Source organism: Equus przewalskii, chromosome 2 (assembly GCF_037783145.1).
Source record: "Equus przewalskii isolate Varuska chromosome 2, EquPr2, whole genome shotgun sequence".
NCBI lineage: Eukaryota > Metazoa > Chordata > Mammalia > Perissodactyla > Equidae > Equus > Equus przewalskii.
In genome coordinates, this window is record NC_091832.1 from 80,708,370 (window position 1) to 80,732,250 (window position 23,881).

Genomic DNA, 23,881 nt, shown 5'->3' on the forward strand with positions numbered 1-23,881 from the left:
CTTCCCTCCAGTCCTATAACCCTAGGCACAGCTCAACCCAGGAATTTGCAGATAGGGCTGCTGCAAACAGAACCATCTTGGAACCCGCCATGCCCTTTCCTAACTCTGTTTGACGCCACCTCATGCCTCGTAAAAACTCCAGCCCCTCCAGGGGGAGTCACATACTTTCTCTCTCTGGGTAAGTCACTTCCACATACCTGTGCGACAAAGTGCAGAAGATTCATCCCAGGTTTGTTGGCTTTTGTGTCTGCCAATTTGAGCAAAGAAGACAGTTTAAATCCTACTGCATTGCCAGCATACCCTCCCTAAAGAAGACAAATCAAAAGAAAAAAATATGCATATACCTTTAGACAGATACATAAAGTTGGAAATAGAACATTTTAATTCTCTTGAACTTTACTTACTGCATTCATGATATTCCCCGCCTGTAGCACCAAGTGTAATATCGAATGCAGCTCCTCGCACGACATCAGCTCTGTCAAAAAGAACACATCGCAGGGCTTAGAGAAGCCTTCAGCTTAAATACACAAAAGACAGCTCCCACATCCAAATTCAAGTGTGTCTGAAGCAGGCTCTGACCCGAAACTCTGTGCAAAGACTGAGAAACAAACAGAGCAGCACATCGATGGTACATCTGATGCACCATTTGCTACTGGCAATGCGAGTCCTAGTGTTTACCTGGGAATCAAATACATACGACACCTAAATATCACAAAAGACTTCAATAATGAAAATTTTCAAGCAGTGGACAACGCAAAGGCCTGATGAAAAGCAGCACACTGTGTTATAGGAATAAGTTTCTCCTCAGCTGTTATTCCTCTGTTTTCTTCCTTTAGCTCCACTAGCCTTTGAGACTATATTTATGGAATCTGAAAACTAATAGCAAGCAACATTTTGCTTAGTCGATGAGCTACAAGGAGATAAAAAATAAACAGACTGGGATGACATGCAAATAACTTGCAAAGTACCTTCCCTTCGGGACCAGTCACCCAGAGAATCTTTCCATTTTATTCAAAACTACGCATTTCATTTGGATTGGCTTAAAGATTTAAAAAGGAACTTATCCCTTGAAATATATTGGTAAACTGGTTCTTTAAACACAGAATCTTTTGTATACACACCTACACAAATAAACTATTAAAAACTGTTAATGTATAGGAAAAGGTAAAAAGAAAGTTCGATTATTAATATTACAGTCTATATCAATGATAAAATGTCACCTATGATATTTTTAAGTTAATATTCTCCATTAAGTCTGGTATTACTTTAAAAAAATTACATTTGGATCACTGCCTATATTATGTTATCTAAGAAGGCCAGTTTGGAAGGGTAACTAGATAAGAAACGCTTCCACCGTGCCTGCAAGTTTACACTGCTCAATGGGAAACACGTTCTTCCACCTCTGTTTGAACAGGAGGAACAACCCTCCCAAAGTTGCTGCAATAGCCTGGGTAATGGAAGAAATTTGAAAAGGCCTTTATACTAAAAGAAGAAAAATTCTCCTTAATTCTTTGTCTCCTCTCTCAAATGAAGAACATATGACGGGGTGAAGAGAAAAGCTTTATCTCGACACAGGCCAGAGCAACTAAACAGGAAAATCACATACAAATAGACATGCTACAACAGTAACAAGAAATCTGGAAAATGACCGCGGGGAAATCAGGCTGGTGCTGAGGAATGCCGGAAAATGTGAGGGTCAGGGAGCGCCAGAGATTTTGCCTCGGAGAGGAGACCAGAAGAAGGCAAATGCAAATGCTGGGGCTGCATTCTCAGTGCCATAAATGCCAGAAGGCACAGCTCCCATCCCTGTGGAGTGAGAGACTAGAGCAACTCTGAGGGTCCACCCATGCGAGGTGAGCAAAAATGGAGCAAGTTGTACACAGAAACGGAAATGACCAACTCGCCCATCTCAAATGTAACTAGCCCACCAGATGTTAGAGTCTGGAGGGGAAGTGGGTGGTAGAAGAAACATCAGGATGCTGGGAGAAGGGTCACACTGGAGACGCCCGGGAGGAGTCAGGAGTCAGGAGGTCTGCTTCTGGAAAAGGAAGGTCTTGAGACACCAACAGAGGCCAGAGCATGAGGAGAGATGCCACTGGCCCAGGGGCCCAGGCTGTGAGCAGACACCACCACATAAACACCACACACACCGCAGCCCGCCCCCCCACACACACACACTCCACACACACACACAGAAAGCTAACCTAGGAAAAGAACAAGAATGAGCTGCAACCAGCAAGCTTTACTCCGAAGCTTGAGACGAAAGAAAGCTGCTTTTATGGGAGGATAATACACTAATTAATTGATTGATTGGTCAGTTAATTAAATAATTCACTAACAAGGGGGGAAAGGAAATGAAAATAAGCCTTAAATGTCATCCCTGGGGACATCTCACTTCCCTTTCTAGGGTGTATCAGAAATGGGACCTTCCACTCCTAATTTCAATTGAATAGTTTTTAGAAATAAACTGCCACCACAATTAATAAAAACAAATGACATGAAGCATCGTGTATGTACTTACCTTTTGTAGCAGTTCTTAGAATTGTTATATCTGTGTACAGAGAAGAACAAGAAGGTAAAAATTCCTTCTTTAGCACCATGGCTTCAATCCGAAGTGAATAGCTGCAAAATTTTAAAAAGCAGAACTGTAGAACTTGATGTCATTCATGTAACAACCCTACTCTGCAAAGAACAATGATGGGTGGTCCTTACTTTGGCACCTGAATTAAGCAGTGCAGAAAGGAGTCTGCCAGGGACAGCTTGCACACATCGCCACTAAATGTTTTTAATTTCTTGATCTAAAAGACAAACGAAAAAGGGGGGCAGAGAAAAAAATAACATGATTAAAATATAACATGATTTTAAGTTTCATCTTAGAATTTAAGAAAACAGAATTTCAGTGCTAAATTCAAATGGATAAAAATGTAGACCTAAGAAAAGACAGAAAAGGAAATCATTACATCTACTACTTTTTTTTTAAAAAAGGAAGAAGAACCAAACAAACAAATCAGAAAGAGAAGAGCTGAGTCACGTCTGTGGGTATAGACAATCCCATACAAGCCATAGAGCAGGAGCCACCAGAGTCCTCAGGAGGAAACTAAAGGGAGACAGAAACAGGGTCAGTTCGAAAGATGACAGTTTTCTGTAAATTATAATCTGGAAGAGAGAAGGAAGAGGAGACTGGGTAGTCATTATAACACGGTCCTTTAAGTCATAAGTGAAAAGCCTTATTGTTTTGAGTATTTGGGATATGAAATACTTGGACTGGGTACGGTCCAACAAGATCTCCCTTCTGTGATAAAGTCCCCTTCATATATTCTGGTGTTACAAGAAAGGACTGTTGTATGTTGAGGCCAAGACACACTAACTCTCCAGCAGGAAGATAAAAAGGAAAAAGGCTTGAACTGAAAAATCAATGTCAAGAGATCCCCCTATGAAAAAACCAGGTAATAAAGTAACAGTATGTACAGTAGGATGCCTTTTCTATAAATTAAAAAAAAAGTGTCTACCATCCCCTAACCTTACACTGCCCACACCAGACAAGACTAAAAGGCCCCACCTCCACTAGGTAATGGTATTACAATGATTATTATTTTCTTCTGCTGCTCATTTTTATTTTCCAAAATGTCTACGATGAACATATATTACTCTTGTAAAAAAAGTTTAAACTAAAAGTTATTAAAATATTCCTCGAACTGTAGTAAAGAAAAAAAAAAAACAGTTTGACATAGGAATATAGCCAAACAGCGAGTAGGTGGGAATGGAGGCGAAGAGAAAGTTCTCAAACCGCATCACAGAGCAGGTCACGCCTCCCCTAAACAGACAACTGGATCAACCCCGTGGCAAAAACACTCCTCCGCCCACAGTAACACAGAGTCTTTCAACAGAAACACTTGTTGCTGAGTAGCGCCTTAAGACTACTAGGAAAGTAGACAGCCCCTCTTTGCAGCTAAGTGTTGTCAATAAGCCCTAACCTCTTTTTATTATTCTTTATAAAGCCTTCTCTCTTCTTACCCCCTAGATTATGTTGGGTGCCCATAAAAAGAACATGATTTTTAAGCCACTTGAAAAGTAAGAAATGACAGCTCAAAAACACAGAGAAGGGAGTATTTACAAAGATTCACAAACTGAAACATCCACGTCAATTATCTGAAAACATAAAATGTAACATGCAGATGCACACCCTAGTATGAAGACTGGTCCTTAAGACTACTTTTTGTCCCCCCATAGGCAGAAAATGGTCATTTATAGAATTGCATTATTTCCCCTACCTTTGGGGCCCCAAAGTGAATTTACCATTTTTAGCCTTACTAAATTTAAGGGGAGATGGAGCTTCTGGGTTAGCTAAACCCAAATCAGTGCCTAGTTTCTGACCTGAGAAAGCCATAGGATGAATTCTGATCCCTTCTGAACCAGAGTCTAACAATTCACTATATATGGGCAGAGGCAAAGTGAGGTTGTGCCTTTTATAAGACCATATATGCAGCATGTGCAAAACTTCTGAAAACAACAGCACAGTTTTCTGTCTAAAGCACAAGAACAGGTCACGCTAAGTAAACTTGGTAGATATTTCTATTAAACATGTGCTCAAGTGTAACTTAACAATGATTAATCTCCTTCCCTTATGTAAAGAGCTAAAAATGTTTATGGATTTCAAGAGAATGGTGATGAAAAGATAGCATTTAATTTAAATGCCATGCATACAGTTTTTAATTCCATTTCAAAATGAGATTTATGTTCATTAAGAGAGATTACTCTACCTTCACAGTGGCAGGGAGGTAAAAAAGAGAGGTGAACAAACCCTATAATTATTATGCATTCTCATCATCATCAAAAAGCATTTATCCAGCATTGTTAGGCATAATTTCGTTGGCTGAGCCAAGTGACTCTCGTCATGACCTCGCTGTGCCCGGTTTCTGCCCTAACAGCAAACAGCACGCTCCTGAAGACTCACACATTCCCAAAGGCAGGACTCCTTCATCCCATCTAATTCCACTCACATGGCCTTGAAATAGGAGGATTTCTCACCAACAGATGACCCTGGGCTTTGGTCCCTGTCACTCCCCTCCCAGGCACAGAAGAAACAGAGAAGGTAGGAATGAGGAGACAAAAATGTCAGAGGAGGCAACTCAACCTGCTTCAAGAGAGAACAGAAAATTTCTAGCACCTTCCAGCCCTGTAGCCCTGAAACCAAGATGGAGCCACAGGGTACCAGCCTCACCAGAGGGAAGGGCTCGCAGGCTGGGAGGGGACTCCCTCCCACCACCCCCTGGCTTCTCCTCCAGCCCCCTCTCAGGCTGAGGGAATACTGCGCGGGACAGAGAGCACTCTCCCGGTGCTTTTATTTCTGGGTCTACCTTCTTCCTCTGCAGGTTGGAATCACAAGCGTGAGGCAAGATGAACAAACATGCCAGATAAAAGATTTGTGAGGAAGGGCAGAGAAATCCTGAAAACAAATTAACCTCAGGCTGGCTTGTCAGCTGAGAACGCAGGAGAGAAAAGGGCTGTTTCCGCTCATATTTTTCTGCATGCTGATAAGATTACAGTATTATTCAAGTGACACTCAGTCAGACCAGCGCTTGGGGATGGCAGAGGTGATGGAAAGGCTGGGGGCCCAGCACGGTGCAGGGCGGGGCTTTGCAAACCTTTGCCCTTCCTTCCTCAGAGGGAGGTGGTGGACTGGAGCAGAAGGAACTGCTCTGGGGTCGGACCATCAGGGTTCAAATCCCCTTCCACTCGGGCCTATCAATCACGTAACACAAGACAAGCTCTAGCTAACTGTGTGAGCCTCAGTTTCTCCTTTGTAAAATGAGGACTATCTTATAACGTGGCTGAGAGGATTAAATGAAAAAAATACACAAAATATTCACAGTGATGATTTCTTGACTTTCTATGCCAGGCAGTGGGCAAAGCATGTGAAATATATTACCTCCCTTGATTGAATTTTGCCCTGTCCAGGGTCTGGAACATGGGGGCACTCAGTGCTTAGTCCCTTCTTGGGCTAAAAATGGGCATAGAATGTTACACACAGTCTTAGCGACACGCAGTTATGCACATGCTTATGCATTTACTAGCATACTTCTGCCACATTCCTGAACCTCTGTCACTTGGCCCTGGCTCCTCCTCGGCCTCAGCCCCATCCTCCACCAAAGCCTCCAGGGTCAGCCCCGGATCCTGGTGGTGCTAGAGGCCATGCACTCATAACAAAGCCAATCTGTCCGTGCAGTGGGCATGAGTCCTGAGGTGGCTTCAGCTCGCTCTGCCAGCATACAGTGATTTAGGGAGGGGCGCCCAGCAGCCCTGGGGACCGTCAGGGAGTTCCTGCTGAAGGAAGCTCCCAGTTGAGTTTGGAGGGTGTGGTGAGCTAAAGCCAAGACTCACTAATATAAACAAGGAGAAGTGTGACCAAGCTCGTCGGATATTCATGCTGAGGATGACCCTGCCGCATGAGGGTGACGGGAGAAACAGCTGCAGCCCGGTTCAGTGGCAGGCAAGGCAGTTCAGGAGCCGTGGGCAAGGTTTCATCTCAGCAGGGCACTGTCTTCCGGGGTTAGCTAATTAGGGGCGGGGTGGGGGGTGGGTAGCGCCTGGGGGGCTCAGGGCAGCACTTGGGTGGGTTTTAGTCACCTTCCTTTAACATTCTGCCCTTCGAATTATATCCCACACACAACTCAAAAAACAGAGTTCTTTCAAACCTGAGAGGTTTGACAGCTAAGCTGCTTCTTTGAAAAATCCCTTAGTCTTCCACAGCCTTTGCCGTCTAATCACCTCTGAATTTTAAATTAGTAATGAAGATATTAAGAAAACCATACTTAATCTCCCACCTCTTCACAGCATGAAGCTGGCAGCCTCCCTCATGCCTAACCTCCGTTTAGTTAGAAATTTAGAGCTTTTCCGAGCACTTTCGCATGTGCTATCAAATTCAATTCTCCCTTGAAATCACAATGAGGTCAGTTAGGAGTGGAGACCCAGCAGTCCTAAGGAGCAGTCATGAGAAAAGCCCAAGCAGGAATACGATTTCCAGAGCAACTAAACGTTTTTAAAAACTCAAATTAATTCCACCCTAGCCATCCTAATTAAAGATTTTGGAACTCCCATTCTTTACATTAAAGAAAGCCTAAGGAGTGTTCAGGATATAAGATCCAGGGTAAATCATGATTTACTGTACTTTTCCCTCAATACTTTAAGACTCTTTATTAACATCAATAAATGTCATTAATTAATCTCAGCTTAGGCGAATCACACTTAATTTGCAAACAGAAAACCCACGGTAGAGAGAGCTTCAGGTTATTAGATGTGCCTAGAACATCTGGCTATTCACTAAGCCCCTCGATTTGGCATTGTGAGTTTATCACTGACTGATGTAAAAGAAAAGCACAAATATATATTTCTCTTGTTGTTATTAATGGCACTAAAGTCAAGTTCCATAAATTAAGTCTAGGAAGAGGAGTGGAATGGGGACGGGAGCAACGAGCAGCATGTGTAAAAAGGGAAACAACTTTTTACTTTATAAGATTTTATAATATCCAAATGTTTACAAGCACATGTAGTCATGCAATTTCTTATTGAATGTTTTCCAAGGGTCACTTCTTCAGAAATAAAAGGCAATATCACAATTTTAGAAGGTTTTGCAAAATTGTTTTTCTGTGTTTTCCCAATAAGCTCCTAACCCTTCAAAAATTCAGTTAATTCAGTCCAAAAAACAAAAAACATTAGGGGCCAGCCCTGTGGCATGGTGGTCAAAGTTCATGTGTTCTGCTTTGGCAGCCCACGGTTCACAGGTTCCGATCCTGGGTGTAGACATAGCACTGCTCGTCAAGCCACGCTGTGACAGCATCTCACATAAAAGAGGAAGATTGGCATGAATGTTAGCTCAGGGCCAATCTTCCTCAAGCAAAAAGAGGAAGATTGGCAACAGATGTTAGCTCAGGGCCAATCTTCCTCATAGACACACAAAACTGATTAACCTTATATTGTGGTACTAAATTACAATCACAGCAATTTCTACCTTCTAGTCAATTATATAGACAACATTTATTAACAGTTTACCTCTCTCTCCAATTTCTTAGAGAATCTTTATCTAAATGGGGGTTTTCTTTTTCTTTGTTAAAAAGTATACGTATTATAAAGAACCTGGGTACACCCTAGGCAAAGATCATCGGTAGATGACGGAAAAGGGAACTGAAATTTATGGAGCTCCCATGTGCCAAGCACCACGTTACACGCATAACTAGGACTGAGTCATGTTGACAATCCAATGAGGTAAGCATCATTATCTTCGCTGTACAGGTGAGGAAATTAAAGCGCACAGGAATTAAGTTGCCCAAGTTTCTCAATTAAGAGTAAAGCTCCAATTTAACCCTAGACTCTCTACCTCCATAACCCATACTTTTTCTCCTGGGTCACTTTCCACTTTTATGTGAGAAAACTCTGGTTCTGGGGAGGAGGGTGCCCTTCTCACTTGAGTTTTGACATTCCCCAAAATATTATGCTTTTATCATCACTCTTAACACCTAAAACTCACGTGCCAAACTCCTTACCTCCTCTGACTCTGGCAAAAGCTTCAGAAATTCTCGCAATGTCTCTGCTCCATAATGCTCACTCTTTCCTTGATGAATATCTTCCACGATGGACTGAGGAGACCTGAAAAAGACAATTAATTAAGATTCCACTTCACATTTGCTGGAGTGCCAGAGAAACACAGGCCAGTGGAAATTAAAACCCCCTCCGCCCTCCATCCTGCTTTCTTCCCAGTCTGACAGGTGGTTTTGTGTCAGGGATCACAACAGCCCCACTGCCGGGAAAGCAGGGATCTTGATACAGCACTCAGAGGCCCCTTCACCCAGAAAACCATCCTCAGGCACCCCAGAAAGGATGACAGTGGCAGCAACACTGAGGGTCTTCTTGGTGGAAGAAAAGCAATCCCGTTTGGGCTCATGCAACTCCTGCAGAGCCTGCCCATTTCTACTTCACAACCCTTAAATTTAACCGCTGTTGGACTCACCCGTCCGACCTCCCCTCAAGGGGCAGCACCCCAGATAAACTGACAAATTCCCTCACACAGCAGTCTTGAATAGACACCCCAGGGGACAATCCCTGTACTTCAAGCCACTAGTTTATGTTTTCAGAAAGGAAAACAGCAGAAAGTGACACACACTTGCAGACTCATTAAGCTATGTGCCTAAGAAGGTATGAGGAGAGACTTTCACTCATATTGGAATCTAAATTTCAGCTCACACCCACAGCTCTGATGCTGACAGCATGGATATGACTAAAGTTTCAAATGTGTGCAAAATCTTACTTCTTAAATTGCTTAAGAAATATCCCAATGTTCATGCTCCGTTTTGCATCCAAGAGGGTAATCTGGAAAAAAATAGAGACATGTAAGATCATTAAAGTACAAATAAGAAGAGTTGGAGAAAAGAAGAGAATTAAAACATATCAAAATACAACACTAATTTATAAGAGAATAATTCCCAATATGTAAATCTGATGATTAATTGATATACCTCACATAGTTTTACGAATATTAAAATATTATCATCTTCCCAAATTTTCTGCAATGACATTCTATTTCCTTAGCTGTAATAATTTTATATCTATTTTAATATTATATAATTTTTAATAGATTATATATATTTAAAGTTTTTCATTTAAGCTGTTTCCTTTTACAGTAATATAGCCCACATTTAAAAGCCCCGATTTGGAAATAGACGTCTTAGCATAGCAAGAATCATATGAGATTTGAACTAAGGAAGTAAAAAATAACTGAAGACATTGCAGAGCGAGTCCCAACCCTGATTTAGGGATATAAACAGATCAACACTGTTATTTCCAGAAACATAATAAAATTCTTCATTTTTTTCTAAAGGAAAAATTTCTTTTCATTGAAAAAGAATATATATGTCCAACAGCCCTTTTAGGAGGAGGTAAGAAAGCATCCTACATTTTATTTACTCATAATTTAAGAAGGAAAACTCGTGCTGTAACTCACCAGGTCTAAGACATATTTTTTTTGCATGTTAACATCTCTGGAATCAGGACGTCTTACAACGCATGGCTCATCTTTGATGTAATCAAATATGGCGGCCATCCTAATGTACCATCAAAACCCAGATTTGCGGTACAATAGGTTTAAGCTGTTCAAGATTAATAATTTGGAAGGTTTTATCAGACTGGAAATTATATAGAACACTTTTTTGGTGGGGAGGGGAGATGTTTTTAAAAACCGAAGCCATTTCTTTGGAAGTAAATATCTAGGCCGTGTGGAGGAAAGACAATCTTAAAACTGCTGTAATTTTTTCCATTTGTTTTTTGGTAAAGGGAGACTAGCTAAAATAGGAATGTTGTTATAATGCTCTTCCTTTCCAAATGTATGTGATTCACTGTGAACAAAAGAGAATCAGGTTTCAGATTAAATTCCTGATGTCTCGGCCTGCTTCTAAGCATATAAGCAGCAGCAAGACTGTTAAGCAAAGTTAATGGCACTTCCTGGCTATAAGGTTAAATTTTTACAAGAGTACAGTTGCCTTCTTTTGGAAGACTAATCTTAAACAATCACATTATTTACTACCCTGGGGGTTTATTTCATGTTAACACAATCACCTGACAGCCATAAAATAAACTCCCAAACTAAAAGGGCAGGCTCCTTATTGGGATCCTCCCCAGGGATCGCAGTTCAAGTTCAGTGTGAAGGGAGGGGAGAGGAGTGGGGAAAGAAAGGCTGAGAATAAAACCTCTCCAACTTAACACCCCTTAACAAGGAAAGCTCACACCAAAAGAAGAATCCAAATTTATTAAGACAGAAAACCATGTGTTCATTATAATTCATAAATTAGAAAGCCACAAGTAAGAAGATGCATATTGACAGAGCTGCATCCACATCTGAAGACCTTTCTCTGCGCCTACTTCTCCACCCATTCTCTCCATTCTAGGGAGAAGAAAAGACTTCTTTTATATTTCTCTCATTAAATTACCACCTCCTGCTGTATTGAACCCTTGATGGCAGCACCCTCCCCGCACCCCAAGCCCTACCCTCATCCTCTTCCCCTCCATCCCCTGGGACTCTCGGTACCCTTGGCCCAGATCCATAGCTGTAGTTGTGTGAAAAGTGATGGAGAAATTACTCTTATTTGTACTTGACAGATAATGAAACGGAGCCTTAGAGATGTCATTTTATAACTTCCCCAAAGCAATACTTGAACTGCAGTGCTAGCCTGGGTCTCTCTGACTCCCCTCCTCTCTTAGTTCCTGTGAGTTTTAATATCGCCAAGGATATGGGCATATAGAGAAGTGGCAAATGTTCCATCATCAGCCTGGTATTCACATTGGGATATTTCTCCAGGAATAGCGGCAGATCTGTAGAAGGCCATCCATAGGGTCTGGCCAAGTCCCCTGGGGACCCCAGAGATGTAAGTGTGGGGTGATGGATAGAAATTGTGTTCTCACCTGCGAAGATGGCTCCAGGAGCAGAAGCCCTGGGCCTCCAGGGGCAGCCCTTCATGCTCAACACAGGGGCAGCCACGGCCTGGAGCAGCGGTTGTCTCCACAGCTTGAAGCAAGGCTTCAGAAACTGGTCACTAGTTTAAGAGAAGTCAGCAATATTCCTAAGGAAAGACCTGGGCTGGCCATGACTGAGCACCTCAAAGGGAAAACAAAGCCCAGCACCTCATCCAACAACAGGAACACGAGACAACTGGTACCACGGCGGGCACCATCCCACTGTCCCCGGGCATCCTCAGATTTGCCTAGCGTTGCAGCAGCCGCATTCTCACAGGTTATCATGCTTGATTCTTCTGGGGCAGTGTTAGAAAGCGTCTGTTCAAGTCCTTTCGAGAGGGTTATCACTACACATGTAAATTTGCTTATCTTACTGACCGAGTGCTTTGCCATCTCAAAAGCTGGGCAATTCAGAAACGGATACGTGTTGGACTGGGCAGTGTTTCAAAATCACTCAAAGCAGTGAACACTGTACATGGGACCCCGAGAGAGGCCCTGGCTGTGCAGGCTGAGACAAACCGCCCCAAGAACAGGGAAGAACCGACCTGGCCCCCCCCATCTCCACCGGTTCCAGTCAATCTGTATCTACTTTCCTGGACACCGCAGGACATAGGGCAGGACCCTACTGAAGTCAGGGCCTGCAACAGCCGTACAGTCAGGGTGCTGGAGCTCATGAGCTTTCTTTCCCCTTAAAGGCCCACCGAAGAGTTCAACCGTCCCCGGCAAACAGGGCAGCTAAAATGGAAGGTAATGTGCTCAACTCGTCCCATCCTGAGGATGGCAAACTAAGATGTGAGGGAAACCTGGCTATAATAACAGGCTCCCCACTGACTGCCAGGGTGGCCAGGTTGCTCTGAGGCCCTCTGAGGCACTGAGACAGCAGTACTATGTACTCAGTAAAGGGGGTCAATGGCTATACCACATTTCTTGTTAAAACCTCCAGATAAGCTCTCCTAGTTTTTCTACTACAATTCTTGTGCTTTCACCCAGTATCAATCCACTAAAAAATCTGCCTCCCATATTCTTTAAAGGAAGAAGAAATTTTTTAGTTGTGGTAAAATACATATAACATTTCCTTCTGAACTGGGTTTGTTTGTTTGTTTGGTTTTTTGGTGAGGAAGATTGGCCCTGGGCTAACATCTGTGCCAATCTCCCTCTATTTTATATGTGGGACACTGCCATAGCATGGCTTGATGAGCAGTGTGTAGGTGTGTGCCCAGAATTTGAACCCACGAAGCAGAGCATGCAAACCTAACCACTATGCCACTGAATCAGCCCCAGTTCTTAACTTTTTTTAAAGGTAGAGTTCAGTGGCATTAAGTACATTCACACTATTGTGCAACCATCACCACCATCCATCCACAGAACTCTTCATCTTGCAAAACTGAAGCTCTATACTCATTTAACAACAACTCCCCACTTCTCCCTCCCCCCAAGTCCCTAGGAAGCACCATTCCACTTTCTGTGTCTACAAATTTGACTACTGTGGGTACCTCATAAAGTGCAATCATACAGTATTTGTCCTTTTGTGACTGGTTTATTTCACTAGGTGTAATGTCCTCAGGAGGAAGGAGAAAATTTTAAACCACTTTTGTTTCAATATTTCAAAGGGGGCTTCCTCACCTATTTAAGTAACACTAAGTAGTGCTTATTTCAATACTATATCAAATTCTGAAAAGCAAAATTTTTAAAACCTTCCTGTATCCTCCAAAATGGACTTAGATTTTAGTTTTTAATGGTTTTTCATTTTCTTTTTTATTTTCGGTTGGCTATCAATTGGGAAATGTTCCTCTCTCTGTTTTAGGGAAAAAATGAAAACCCAGTTGAAGCTTTTTTTTTTTCTTTCAAATATATTTCAAATATTCTACCTAGTTCTAGATTTCTGGATGGAGCATGTCACAGAATTCTAGAACCTACAGGGATCATAACAAAAATTGAGGAAGCATGACTGACACCTGAATAACAGTGTGAGAGAATAAAGCATTTCTTCTCACAAATTTAGAAAAACCAATCTTCCTTCCATCCTTCCTCTCTTCCTCTCTCCCCCTTACTCTTTTTTTCTAGTAAGTGATTTTAGTTATTTCTTATATGGTTAATTAATTAATATTAATTGTAATATCACTACAGACATCATAGTGAACAACCTCAAATGTTTCAACATTTGTGTTTTCTCTTTCTTTTCTTGATTTCAGTTTTACTGAGGCATAATTGACAAATACAATTGTGAGATATTTAAACTGTACATCATGGTGATTTTTTTTTATAAGATGGATGTTTCTTTATTTCTTTATTTTATTTATTTATTTATTTATTTTGGAGGAAGATTAGCCCTGAGCTAACATCTGCTACCAATCCTCCTCATTTTGCTGAGGAAGACTGGCCTTGATCTAACACCTGTGCCCATCTTCCTCTATTTTATATGTGGGACGCCTGCCACAGCATGGCTTACCCAGTGGTGCCATGTCCACACCCGGGATCTGAACCGGCAAACCCCAGGCCACTGAAGTGGAATGTGTGCACTTAACGCTGTGCCACGGGGCCAGCCCCCATCATGGTGATTTGATATACACGCTCGGCTCGCACATGCGCTCATTCTCTCCTTCCTTCAAAATTCTTGAAATTCAGTAAGCAGAGCTGGGAAACAATGGTGAGAAGTGACCTACTGTATAATAAGGAACCTCTGCTGGAAGCTGGGGCAAAGGCCAGGGTACTAAGGAAATGACTTCTGGCTCCTTCCAATATTGAAAGGATCTGCTGAGAAATAAAAGGACTTTGCACGAAGGAAAAAGCAGGGAAAAGCCCATATTCAGCACCGGAGGGGCACTAAGGGTTGTCCTGAAGAATTCTGCTCCAAGTTCTTCCACCGTTCACACTTAATTCTAATCCCAGCATTCTTCGCATTTTATAATAGACTGCTTGCTCTTTCAACAGGGGACGATCCCACCAGCTTCAAGGCCTCTAAGTGAATTTTTGGAGAGAAGTTAACATGCTCCCGAGCCAGACAGAGAAAAGAAGCCAATATTGTCAGCTCAAGAATTCAATAATGCAGAGATCTGCTACTTCATTCCAGAGCCCTGCTCACTCTCTTATCTAGTCAACTCCATCTCTGACCTATCTTCTCTGCTCCTTTTACAACAGATTAAAAAATGATGCATTTCTGTTGCCCTGTTTTTTGTTTTTTCATGAGGAAGATTGGCCCTGAGCTAACATCTGTTGCCTATCTTCCTCTTTTTACTTGAGGAAGATTGTCGCTGAGCTAACATCTGTGCCAATCTTCCTCTATTTTACATGTGGGACACCACCACAGCATGGCTTGATGAGTGGCACACAGGTCAGCACCCAGGAACCGAACCCACGAACCCAGGGCCACCAAAGAGGAGCACGAGAACCTAACCACTAGGCCACCAGGTGGGCCCCTTGTTGTCTTTATTTGGTTAGTTTTTATTAGCGGGCAGCATTCTTTCCTTTTCTTTTTTTTTTTTATTCTTCTTCTCCCCGAGGTGCCCCAGTACATAGTTGTATATTCTAGTTGCAGGTCCCTCTAGTTCTGCTATGTGGGACACCACCTCAGCATGGTTTGACGAGCAGTGCTAGGTCTGTGCCCAAGATCCAAACTGGTGAACCCTGGGCCTCCAAAGCCGAGTGCACGAACTTAACCACTTGGCCATGGGGCTGGCCCCAAGCATTCTTTCCTTTTAATTCCTAGTTTCCTAATTATTTCTTCTAACAAGCAGAGGTTTCTTAATTTACTTTCATGTTTCCAGACAAAGAGTACTTACAAATGCAATTTTTGACTCCGTTTCTATAACATATGGTGATCTGCAGCCCTGAGGCCATGCTTTCAGTTAACTTCTTATAATTTGCCAGCTGTATTTTTTCCCAAATAACACATTTAGTGTTAACTGGAAATACGCTTCCTAGAAAGTCTATCTGAAAATAGCTTTATGCTTTGGCTCTCTGGAAATCTCTGTTCCACAATGGCCACAATTCAATTCAGAGATCTGAGGAATGAAGGCCATCTCAAAACAATTGTGGAAGAAAATGTGGAGGGAAAACCATGGATAAAAGTCCTAAGGATGTATATTAGTTAATGACGTTATTTAACCAAAGGCATTTTGTCCCAGAAAGGTCCAGTTAGTCTCAGATAACTGGGCTCAGGAACTTGACTTTCTGTTTCAATAGAGACTAATAATGCTGGACTTGAGCACAACTGCTCCACTAGGGGAAAGGCAGCAGATGTGCTAGAGACAGGGCAGTGCCGGGAGGACAGAGAGCAGTGGCCCCCGATAGCATGTTCTCTGCATGAGGTCATAATCCACTGGGATGTCTGGGAGGATACAGCACACATGCTTCTTATACTTTTTAGCTACTCGGCTCCAGCTCATCATAGAAGGCCCTTTCTATCATTTCCAGAGCACGTTCGCTTGCATCATCTTATTTCTTAGTGATTCTATCAAGTTCTGAAACATATGTGCACATACCACCCCCCCCACCCAAAACATATAACAACACACTGTATGGAGGCTTATCCCTCCACATTCCATTCTTACCTCTTCTCTAGCATCCCTGGAGGACGAATTTACACTTCCTCCTCTCCTAGAAGGGGAAGACTTGGTGGTATCTTCTTGCTGCCCAAAGAGCTCTTCGATGGTCTTCGTATCAATTTGGTAGTGATGCTTCTGCCTGGCTGCCAAAGTCCAGATGTTGGTTTTGCCGCGAACTTGCTCCTCTGGAATGGTTTTCCAAAAAAAGCTTCTCATCCGCTTTTTCTTACCAAGGTGGCTGTAGCCATTCACGTGAGAAGTTGGGGGTAGGCCTGGAGGGGGCGGTGGAACCAGAGGCCCCCCAGGTAGTGGAGGTGGGGGGGAGGAGGAGGAGAAGGAGGAAACCCTTCCCCTGAATAGGGACATGGCGGAGGTGGAGGGGGTGGCGGAGGAGGAGGGGGTGGTGGTGTTTGCCCGATCATGAATCCAGCTGCCATGGCGATATTCCCATTTTCTTTATCATTGACCAAGGAGACACAATTCATAACATGCATAGTACTGCTGCCTTCTAAGGAGATAACTTCTCGACCTTGAGAAAGCAGACGCAAACATCAAATTTGCATCATACGCTTGCCAGTCTGCCGCCAGAGAAAAAGGCACTTCTGTTGTGTGTCATCTTGCAAACCTACAAAGAAAAAACAACTTTAAAATCAGCACAGGAAAACATTTTAATACTACCTATTCCCTTCAGAGGCTAGCGCCAGTGCTCCAGAATAGTTGGACATTAACATCAATGAGGGGCAACACATCCACAAGGGCATTAAAAGGAACTAATACTTTCCCAAATGTGAACCAACTTTTACTACCTGGAAATGCTCCCAAAGCATCAGCAGTAAATCCAACTTGGAACCTTCCATTAATCAATAGAACACATATTTGTTGAGAGCCTCCTATAGGTTCAGCCAGTATTGGTCACTTTATGAATGAACCACTGTGCCCTAACTGGCTCATTTTCTTTGGGCAATGGATACCCAACCCCTAGGGAAATTACCCAAATGGCTGATGCGTTAGGTGTTAGTGACCCTGCCTTTCTCGAGTATGGACACGTCCCCTACCAATCAGTGGGTCAAAGGGCACCTTCCACCGTGCACGTAATAGGCAGGGCATTTGGAGATGATAAAATAACAGCCAAACTCATTCCCTTGGAGTCAGGGCCACCATATTCCTGCTCCACTTGGTGATACAGCTTCCCTGCAAACAGAGAAAAGAGCACTAGACACAAAGATTAAAGGTTCCAGCTCTAAATCAGGCTTTCCTGCTTACAGTTTTAGACAGGTCACTTCGCCTCACTAGACTTCAGTTTTCTCATTTGTAAAATTAGGAGGTTGGGTTACATTACATGACCTCCACCATTGCTTCCGATGCTGTCATTTTTTTTTCTCTCTCTCTCTTTTTTTTTTTTTGACGAAGATTAGCCCTGAGCTAACATCTGCTGTCATTCCTCCTCCTTTTGCTGAGGAAGACTGGCCCTGAGCTAACATCCATGCTCATCTTCCTCTACTTTATACGTGGGATGCCTACCACAGCATGGCTTTTGCCAAGCGGTGCCATGTCCGCACCCGGGATCCAAACCAGTGAACCCTGGGCTGCTGAGAGGGGGAACATGAGAACTTCACCTCTGCACCACGGGGCCGGCCCCCAATGCTATCATTTTTGATTCTAGTTAAGCCACTCTTCAGAAACCATCAGAACTTCTCAGCTGCCTCTTTGGCTTCTCCCGTGACACAATTAGCAAAGAAGACACACACATAAGGACATGCTGCCCATATCAAACCTGCCACATATCTATCCCTTATCTGCACAGCCACTGACTTATTTTGATAGCCTGTACTTTTATCAGCCTTTAAATGTCTGTTTTTGGTTTTGGGTTGTTACGGGCCTGATGTGAAAACAGGGGTCAAACAATTACATTTATTCAGCTATGAGAACAGGCAAGTGGGGATGTGGAAGAAGGGACCCCATGGGGGTACGGAGTGAGCCCTCCAACCATGTGGGCATGTGAAAAGGGGACTGTTGCCTCCAGGTCATAAAGAGCTTTTCAGATCGGACTTCTGAGTATAATCATCTTTTACAGCATCACTGTCAAAGTTCACACTTACAAATACATTGGTCAAACAATACTGGATGACACAGGAGTAAACTGTCTGATCTCACTAATTCAAATATTACAAAATGTTTACACAGAACCATATACAAAAGCCAGGATTGCCTTGGAAACAAAAGCGGAGGCTCTAGGGGCCGTACTTCCGCTTCGGTGGCCAGGGTTCACCCGTTCAGATCCCGGGCACAGACCTACACACCGCCCATCAAGTCATGTGTGGCAGCATCCCACGTACAAAACAGAGAAAGATTGGCACAGACGTTAGCTCAGGGATAATCCTCCTCACCAAAAATAGACTGTTTTCCCTCAGATCCCAGTTCTGCTACTTCCTAGATGTACAACCTGAGGTGACGTGTCTTACCCAACCTACATTTCAGCATCCTCAACTATGATATAAGGATATGCCATTTCATTGGTTTGTATAAGAAAAAATGAGCTAACAAATGCACAGCCCTTACCAAGATGCCTGGTCCATAGTCAGCTATTATTAACAAGAACAACTGGTCTCATACATACATACGATTTCTCTTTATTTTCACAGGGATTATATTTGCATTAAAATATGTATTGGGTTTATGGATAAATGCTAAGTTACCTCATGGCTACCTGAAACATCTTTTAATATTTCCACTCTCTGCTTTCTAAGTTATTAGGTTTGTGAGATTTGTCCTTTTTCAATACTCGGTGATGGTATATTAAATTATCTCCACATTACAAGAACAAATGTTTTTATGACACATTTGAAAATTTAAGCTCAGAAAATTACATATGGGTAGAAAATAGCATTTCCAATTATTAATTGGATAATCCATGTTTTACCATTTTTAAGTGTACATCAGTGGCATTAAGTACATTCACCGTGTTGTGCAGCCATCACCAGGGGGTAAATTTTAGAAAGTAAAACTGAAAATATTTATCCAAGCCAACTTACAGCTCACTTGAGATGCGACTGGCTTTTAAAGGGAGTTTTCATAATTCTCATTAGGACACAACTAGGCTGTTTTCACCGCTGGCACCCCTAAAGCCAATGAGTCATTGTCAATTACAGTTTATAGTTATATTTGAACTCTTCTTTTTTCAAGACAGTACAGGTAATCTTGGCAGTTTATCCCGACATATTTTAAAATACTTCTGTACATAAAATACCTCATGTATAGAAGACTTGCTAATCCTCCAATTCACCTCCAATCCCAGATACGCTGACTGGGTCATAGATTATCCCTGCTAAGAATGGTGATAAGCTAAGTCTCCATCCTAGAAAGCAATAACTCATTCAGTGCTACATAAGTCTATGCACAGATGTGGCCTTAAACCTCACACAGCAAATGTAGAGATACTAATGAAGAAAGACAAAGACTACACAGGCGGAGGTTGTGCAACAGTACTATCTTCTAACACTAAAGCTCTGAAGGAAGCAAGCCTTTTTGAGTCTTGTGTGTTGCACAGAGGGAGCACCAGATAAAAGCTTGTCAAAGTAAAACATGACATGTGTTAGCTATGCATTGGCTTCATTCTAACCACTGCCCTATCTTAAAAGAATGTTATTTTAAAAAGTTAAAGGAATGAAAGAAAATTTACAACAAAGTTCCTGGTATGTTGTTTGGCTGATTTTTTCCCCAGGGTAACATACAAGGATCCTAGGCCCCCAACAGCTTCTAACGAATAAGTTCTCCAGCAATGATTAGCAAATGCTTTTACTACCGGCTTCAACAGGGCTTTGAGAAGGCTGCCCCCTTGGCGAAGATTTCCAGCGGCAGGAAAAAAGAGAGGGCAGACACACACATTCCAACCCTTTCCACAGTCTCACGAGATATTTAAAACAGAGGACACGCAAAAAACATTTGATTTATTATGGTCCTGTCCACAGCAAAGATGCAGATGCATACTGTCCAAGTACGCTAGGAGAACACAGGTAACGCAGCAGCCCTAAAGACACTAGCTGTTTCACACAGCTGGCAACTACCAGCGAGGACAATGGAATTAGCCTTGGCTCTGTCTGAAAAATGTCAAGAGTCCCATCAATCTCCCCAGGGCAGACAGAGACAGACTTGTATTTAACATCTCACCTACAGGTTGGAGATCTCAGCAGCAGGGAGGGTTGCTGCTAAGGCTGACAAATGCCCAGCCCTGAGTAAAAGGCAGATCAGCCACGGTAAGGCTCTGAGGATGAGAACTGCTCTTCAAGTCCCCTGAGAGCTCATCAGGACCCATCGGGGGTGTGTCTGAGCAATGGAGCCCCGGGGGAGACCGCGACTCAGCTGAGCATCTTTTAACTATGTGAATTTTTAATAGGGGACGCTGCGAACACGTACTTAGCCTTTAGCTGATCATAGGTAAAAAGTCTTAGAATTAGAAAGTTCATAAGGGTCTTCAAAGAAGCCCTCCGGCCCCTCCTAAACTCTTCTTGACTAAACAGCCGGCATTACTTTGCTTTTGGGGTCAGAAACATCGCTGGAGTAGCCACCTACCCGTGGCGGAGTGGTTAAGTTCCCGCGCTCCGCTTTGGCGGTCCAGGGCTTGGCGGGTTCGGATCCTGGACGGGGTCATGGCACCGCTCATCAGGCCATGCTGAGGGGGTGTCCCACATAGCACAACCAGAGGCACTCACAGTTAGGATATACAACTATGTACTGGGGGGCTTTGAGGAGAAAAAGAAAAAAAAAAATCTGGAAGCTAATACAAAAGAAAAGAAAAGAAACATCCCTGAAGCTCTATTCTCTTGAAGGGAGTGGGTGGGAGGGAAGAAAAGAGAAAGCATGTATGCTTCATTTCACAGAGTATTTAGGAAGAAAATATGTTCCTGAACGTCAGTGCAGAGCTCAGAGCTTTCCTGAAGGAGGGTTAGCGGGGCCTTGTTGCTCAGCTAGTCACTCACTCCCTAGGTCAACAATAATCAAAAGTACACGCCAAGGAAAACCTGCCAGAAAACCATTTCTCTTGACTCCTGACATGTGTCACAGACGAGGTGGGAGCCGGCAGGGCTGGCCCACACCCTTCTGACGACAAACGGGGGCAGAGCAAGCCGGGTTTGGAGAGAACAGACAGAGGAACACACAGCCCTACTTTATGTGGGGGAGAAGAAAGGGCGGGGGAAATACAGGCAATTCTCAAATACGGAATCTTTGCTCTCACTTCACTAACTTACTGGGAAAAGGCTCCTCCTCCACCACGTATCTTTCAAAACCTCTCTTGATTATTAAACATGGAATGTCAATCACACAGTCGCAGCACAGCTGGCAACATCCCACTCCTCGCCGTGGCACTCTGTCTGGCCAGCCGAGAAAAAACCCAACCCCGTCTCCAGTCGGCGCGTTCAATGGCAGCACAACACTAACATTTCACAGATGGCCCCGAGCGCGATACCCTGAGAGCGGGTACGGAACGTTTCTGAATGCGCATTGTCAGTTTCTCTCACTGTCTCCAAACCAAGGAAAAAAGCAAACAAGCGCCAAAGGATGCTCTAGAGAGAGGGAGGGAAGAGCCCGAAACTCCTTCCAGGAAGACAACTGTGGGTCGGTAGAGGGGGCCACAGACGGCCGAACACTGGGGGCAGTTTCAGCGCAAACAGATGTTTGAAAACTGACTACTAGATCCGGGGACACCGGGGGCACAATTTCTTTCAAAAACTACTGGACACACAGTAGTTTCCTAGGTCTTTGCACCGACGAGCAGTCCACCGCGTCCTTCCGCCCCCAACCCCGCGCCCGCGTCCCGCCCCAGCCACTCACCGAAGCGCCACCGGCTCCGCGGCACAAAAGACTCGGAGAGCGCCGCGAGCCCCTGGCCAGCGACGGCCACACAGCCGCGTCCGTCTGATCCCCCGGGGAGCCCCGTTCAGAGTGTGGCGGCAGCAAGAGGGACGCAAGTGGGAGGTCCCCAAGTGGGAGGTCCCCGAAGGCGGGCGCGAGCCCCGGGCGGCGTCTTTATCTGGGCCGCGGCGGGAGGGGCGCGGGCGCGCGGCGGGGAGGGACGCCCACACGCTCCGCGCAGGCTCTGCGGCGGCCGCGCGGCGGGGCAGGGTCGCGTGCCGGGGCGAGGCCGCTGCCTGCCGTGCGGGGACAGCGGGGCCGACAGCGCCGACGCCGGGGCAGGGCTGGACGCGCCAGGCGTCCGCACGTCCTGGAGCAGAAGCAACTGGAGCAGCAGGCGCACCGGTTCGCCCCTCCCGAGGCCCCTCCGGCCGGCGGGTCGGGGCGGGCCATGGTGTCACTCGGCCCCGCCCCCTTGCCCCGAGGGCTCTAGCTTTATACCCGCCCCCCCCCACCCCCGGACGGGCATCCCGGGTGCCCGCCCCCTCCGCGAGGGCAGCTACACGAAGCTCCCAGAAGCTGGCGGGTGGCGGGGAGAAACGGGTTGACTAGGGAATGTGTCTCTGTGCTTGGAGCGAAAGGCGGGGGGTCCTCCTGGTTCGCGGACACGGGCTCCACTCTCTCCTCGAACCTCCGCGGTGAACCTCCCCAGGTCCCGGTCACGGTCCCGGGCGCGAGGGAGAAAGCCACACGGCCGCACTGCGGCTCAGCCAAAGGAAGCCTGGAAGAGCCGGCGAGAAAATCAGAGAGGGGAGACTCCTGGCGTTTGGTCGGAGGATTAAACCGAGAGCCCGCTGGCCCCGAGCTGGGGGCAGTGCAGCGGCTGGAGGTCACCTGCCAGCCCACCGCTTCCCCTGCAAACTTCCATGAGCGCAGGGCGCAACTTCTAACTTGAACTCTCACGACCAGAACGAGTGTACCCAACAGAGAGCTGTCCTGTCCTCGGTCTGCATCACCCAGACGCAGCCCTCGCTCAGCCCGCACCCACTGTCAGGAGGGTCAAGTCGTGGCTCTCCGCTGGCCAGGGTTCTGGCGCGGCGCCCCCAGTCGCGCGCTCTTGGACAGGCGGGGATCCAGTAGGGGCGCAGTCTATCCAAAAGCCCTAGCAGCTAAAGCTAAGTCAGTTGACCCACGTCCAACCCGGAGGCGGCCCGCGAGCCCCGACCTAGCTCGCTCTCCGCACGCGGGTCCAGATCCGCGCGTGTTCGCCTCAAGGGATCGATCGCTGTCCTCTGCGTCCTGGGGAATGAAGCCACCAAAGTCCCCTGGGTCGGTGTGGAGGGAGCTCAAACCTCCCCAGCCTTCCCAGTAAGGCTCGAAGGCAGCCGATACCCGGCGCCGCAGCTCCGGGTCCAGGCTGATCCCCGCCCCGCCCCTCTGGAGCCGGGGAGTCTCCGGTTCCCGGTGCCCCCGGGCCGTGGGCGCCCCTGCCTCGGCCGCGCAGCTCACACTCACCGCAGCCGGCGCTCCTCGCTGCGCGCCGCCCGCTGTCTCCCGGCGCTGCCGCCTCTTCCCCGGTCACTGCAGCCCGGCTGCCCGGACCGCGAGGGGGCAGGGCGGCGCGGGGCGGGGCGCAGCCGGGGCCTCAGGTAACAATGCTGCAGACGAGGCTGCTCCCAGCGCCAGCCGCAAAGGACAGCACGCCCTTTCCTGCTCGGCCCCTTCCACCCTCCGAGCTCCTACGTCGGCGCTGAGGAGCTCACCTTCACCTGCGCGGGGCCCCGGGGACCTGGAAGCCGCCACTGGGCACGCTGCTCCCCGCGCGCGAAGGCTGGCGCGGGGCCGGCTGGCCGGCCACCGAGGGAAGTAGGGGTGGCGGGGGAGGGAGAGGTGCCGACTGCGAAGAGCCAGGTGTCCTCGTGGAACCAGCAAGGGGAGGCGCCAAGCTGGCTTCTGAAGCGGCAAGTGCCTTCCACAAAGGAGCCTCT

The 23,881-nt window shown here is 45.7% G+C and overlaps 1 protein-coding gene across 1 annotated transcript in view; it reads right to left on the reverse strand.

Annotated features, from left to right (window-relative positions):
- FHDC1 (FH2 domain containing 1) overlaps window positions 1–16,663 on the reverse strand; it is a 30,693-nt gene extending 14,030 nt beyond the window's left edge. The window contains 8 exon segments of the mRNA XM_008536450.2: window positions 198–305; window positions 405–475; window positions 2,522–2,622; window positions 2,713–2,798; window positions 8,541–8,643; window positions 9,302–9,363; window positions 16,050–16,366; window positions 16,369–16,663. Of these exon segments, the coding sequence (XP_008534672.2) occupies window positions 198–305; window positions 405–475; window positions 2,522–2,622; window positions 2,713–2,798; window positions 8,541–8,643; window positions 9,302–9,363; window positions 16,050–16,366; window positions 16,369–16,537 (1,017 nt within the window). The 5' untranslated portion in view covers window positions 16,538–16,663.
- Between the last annotated feature and the right edge of the window lie 7,218 nt (window positions 16,664–23,881).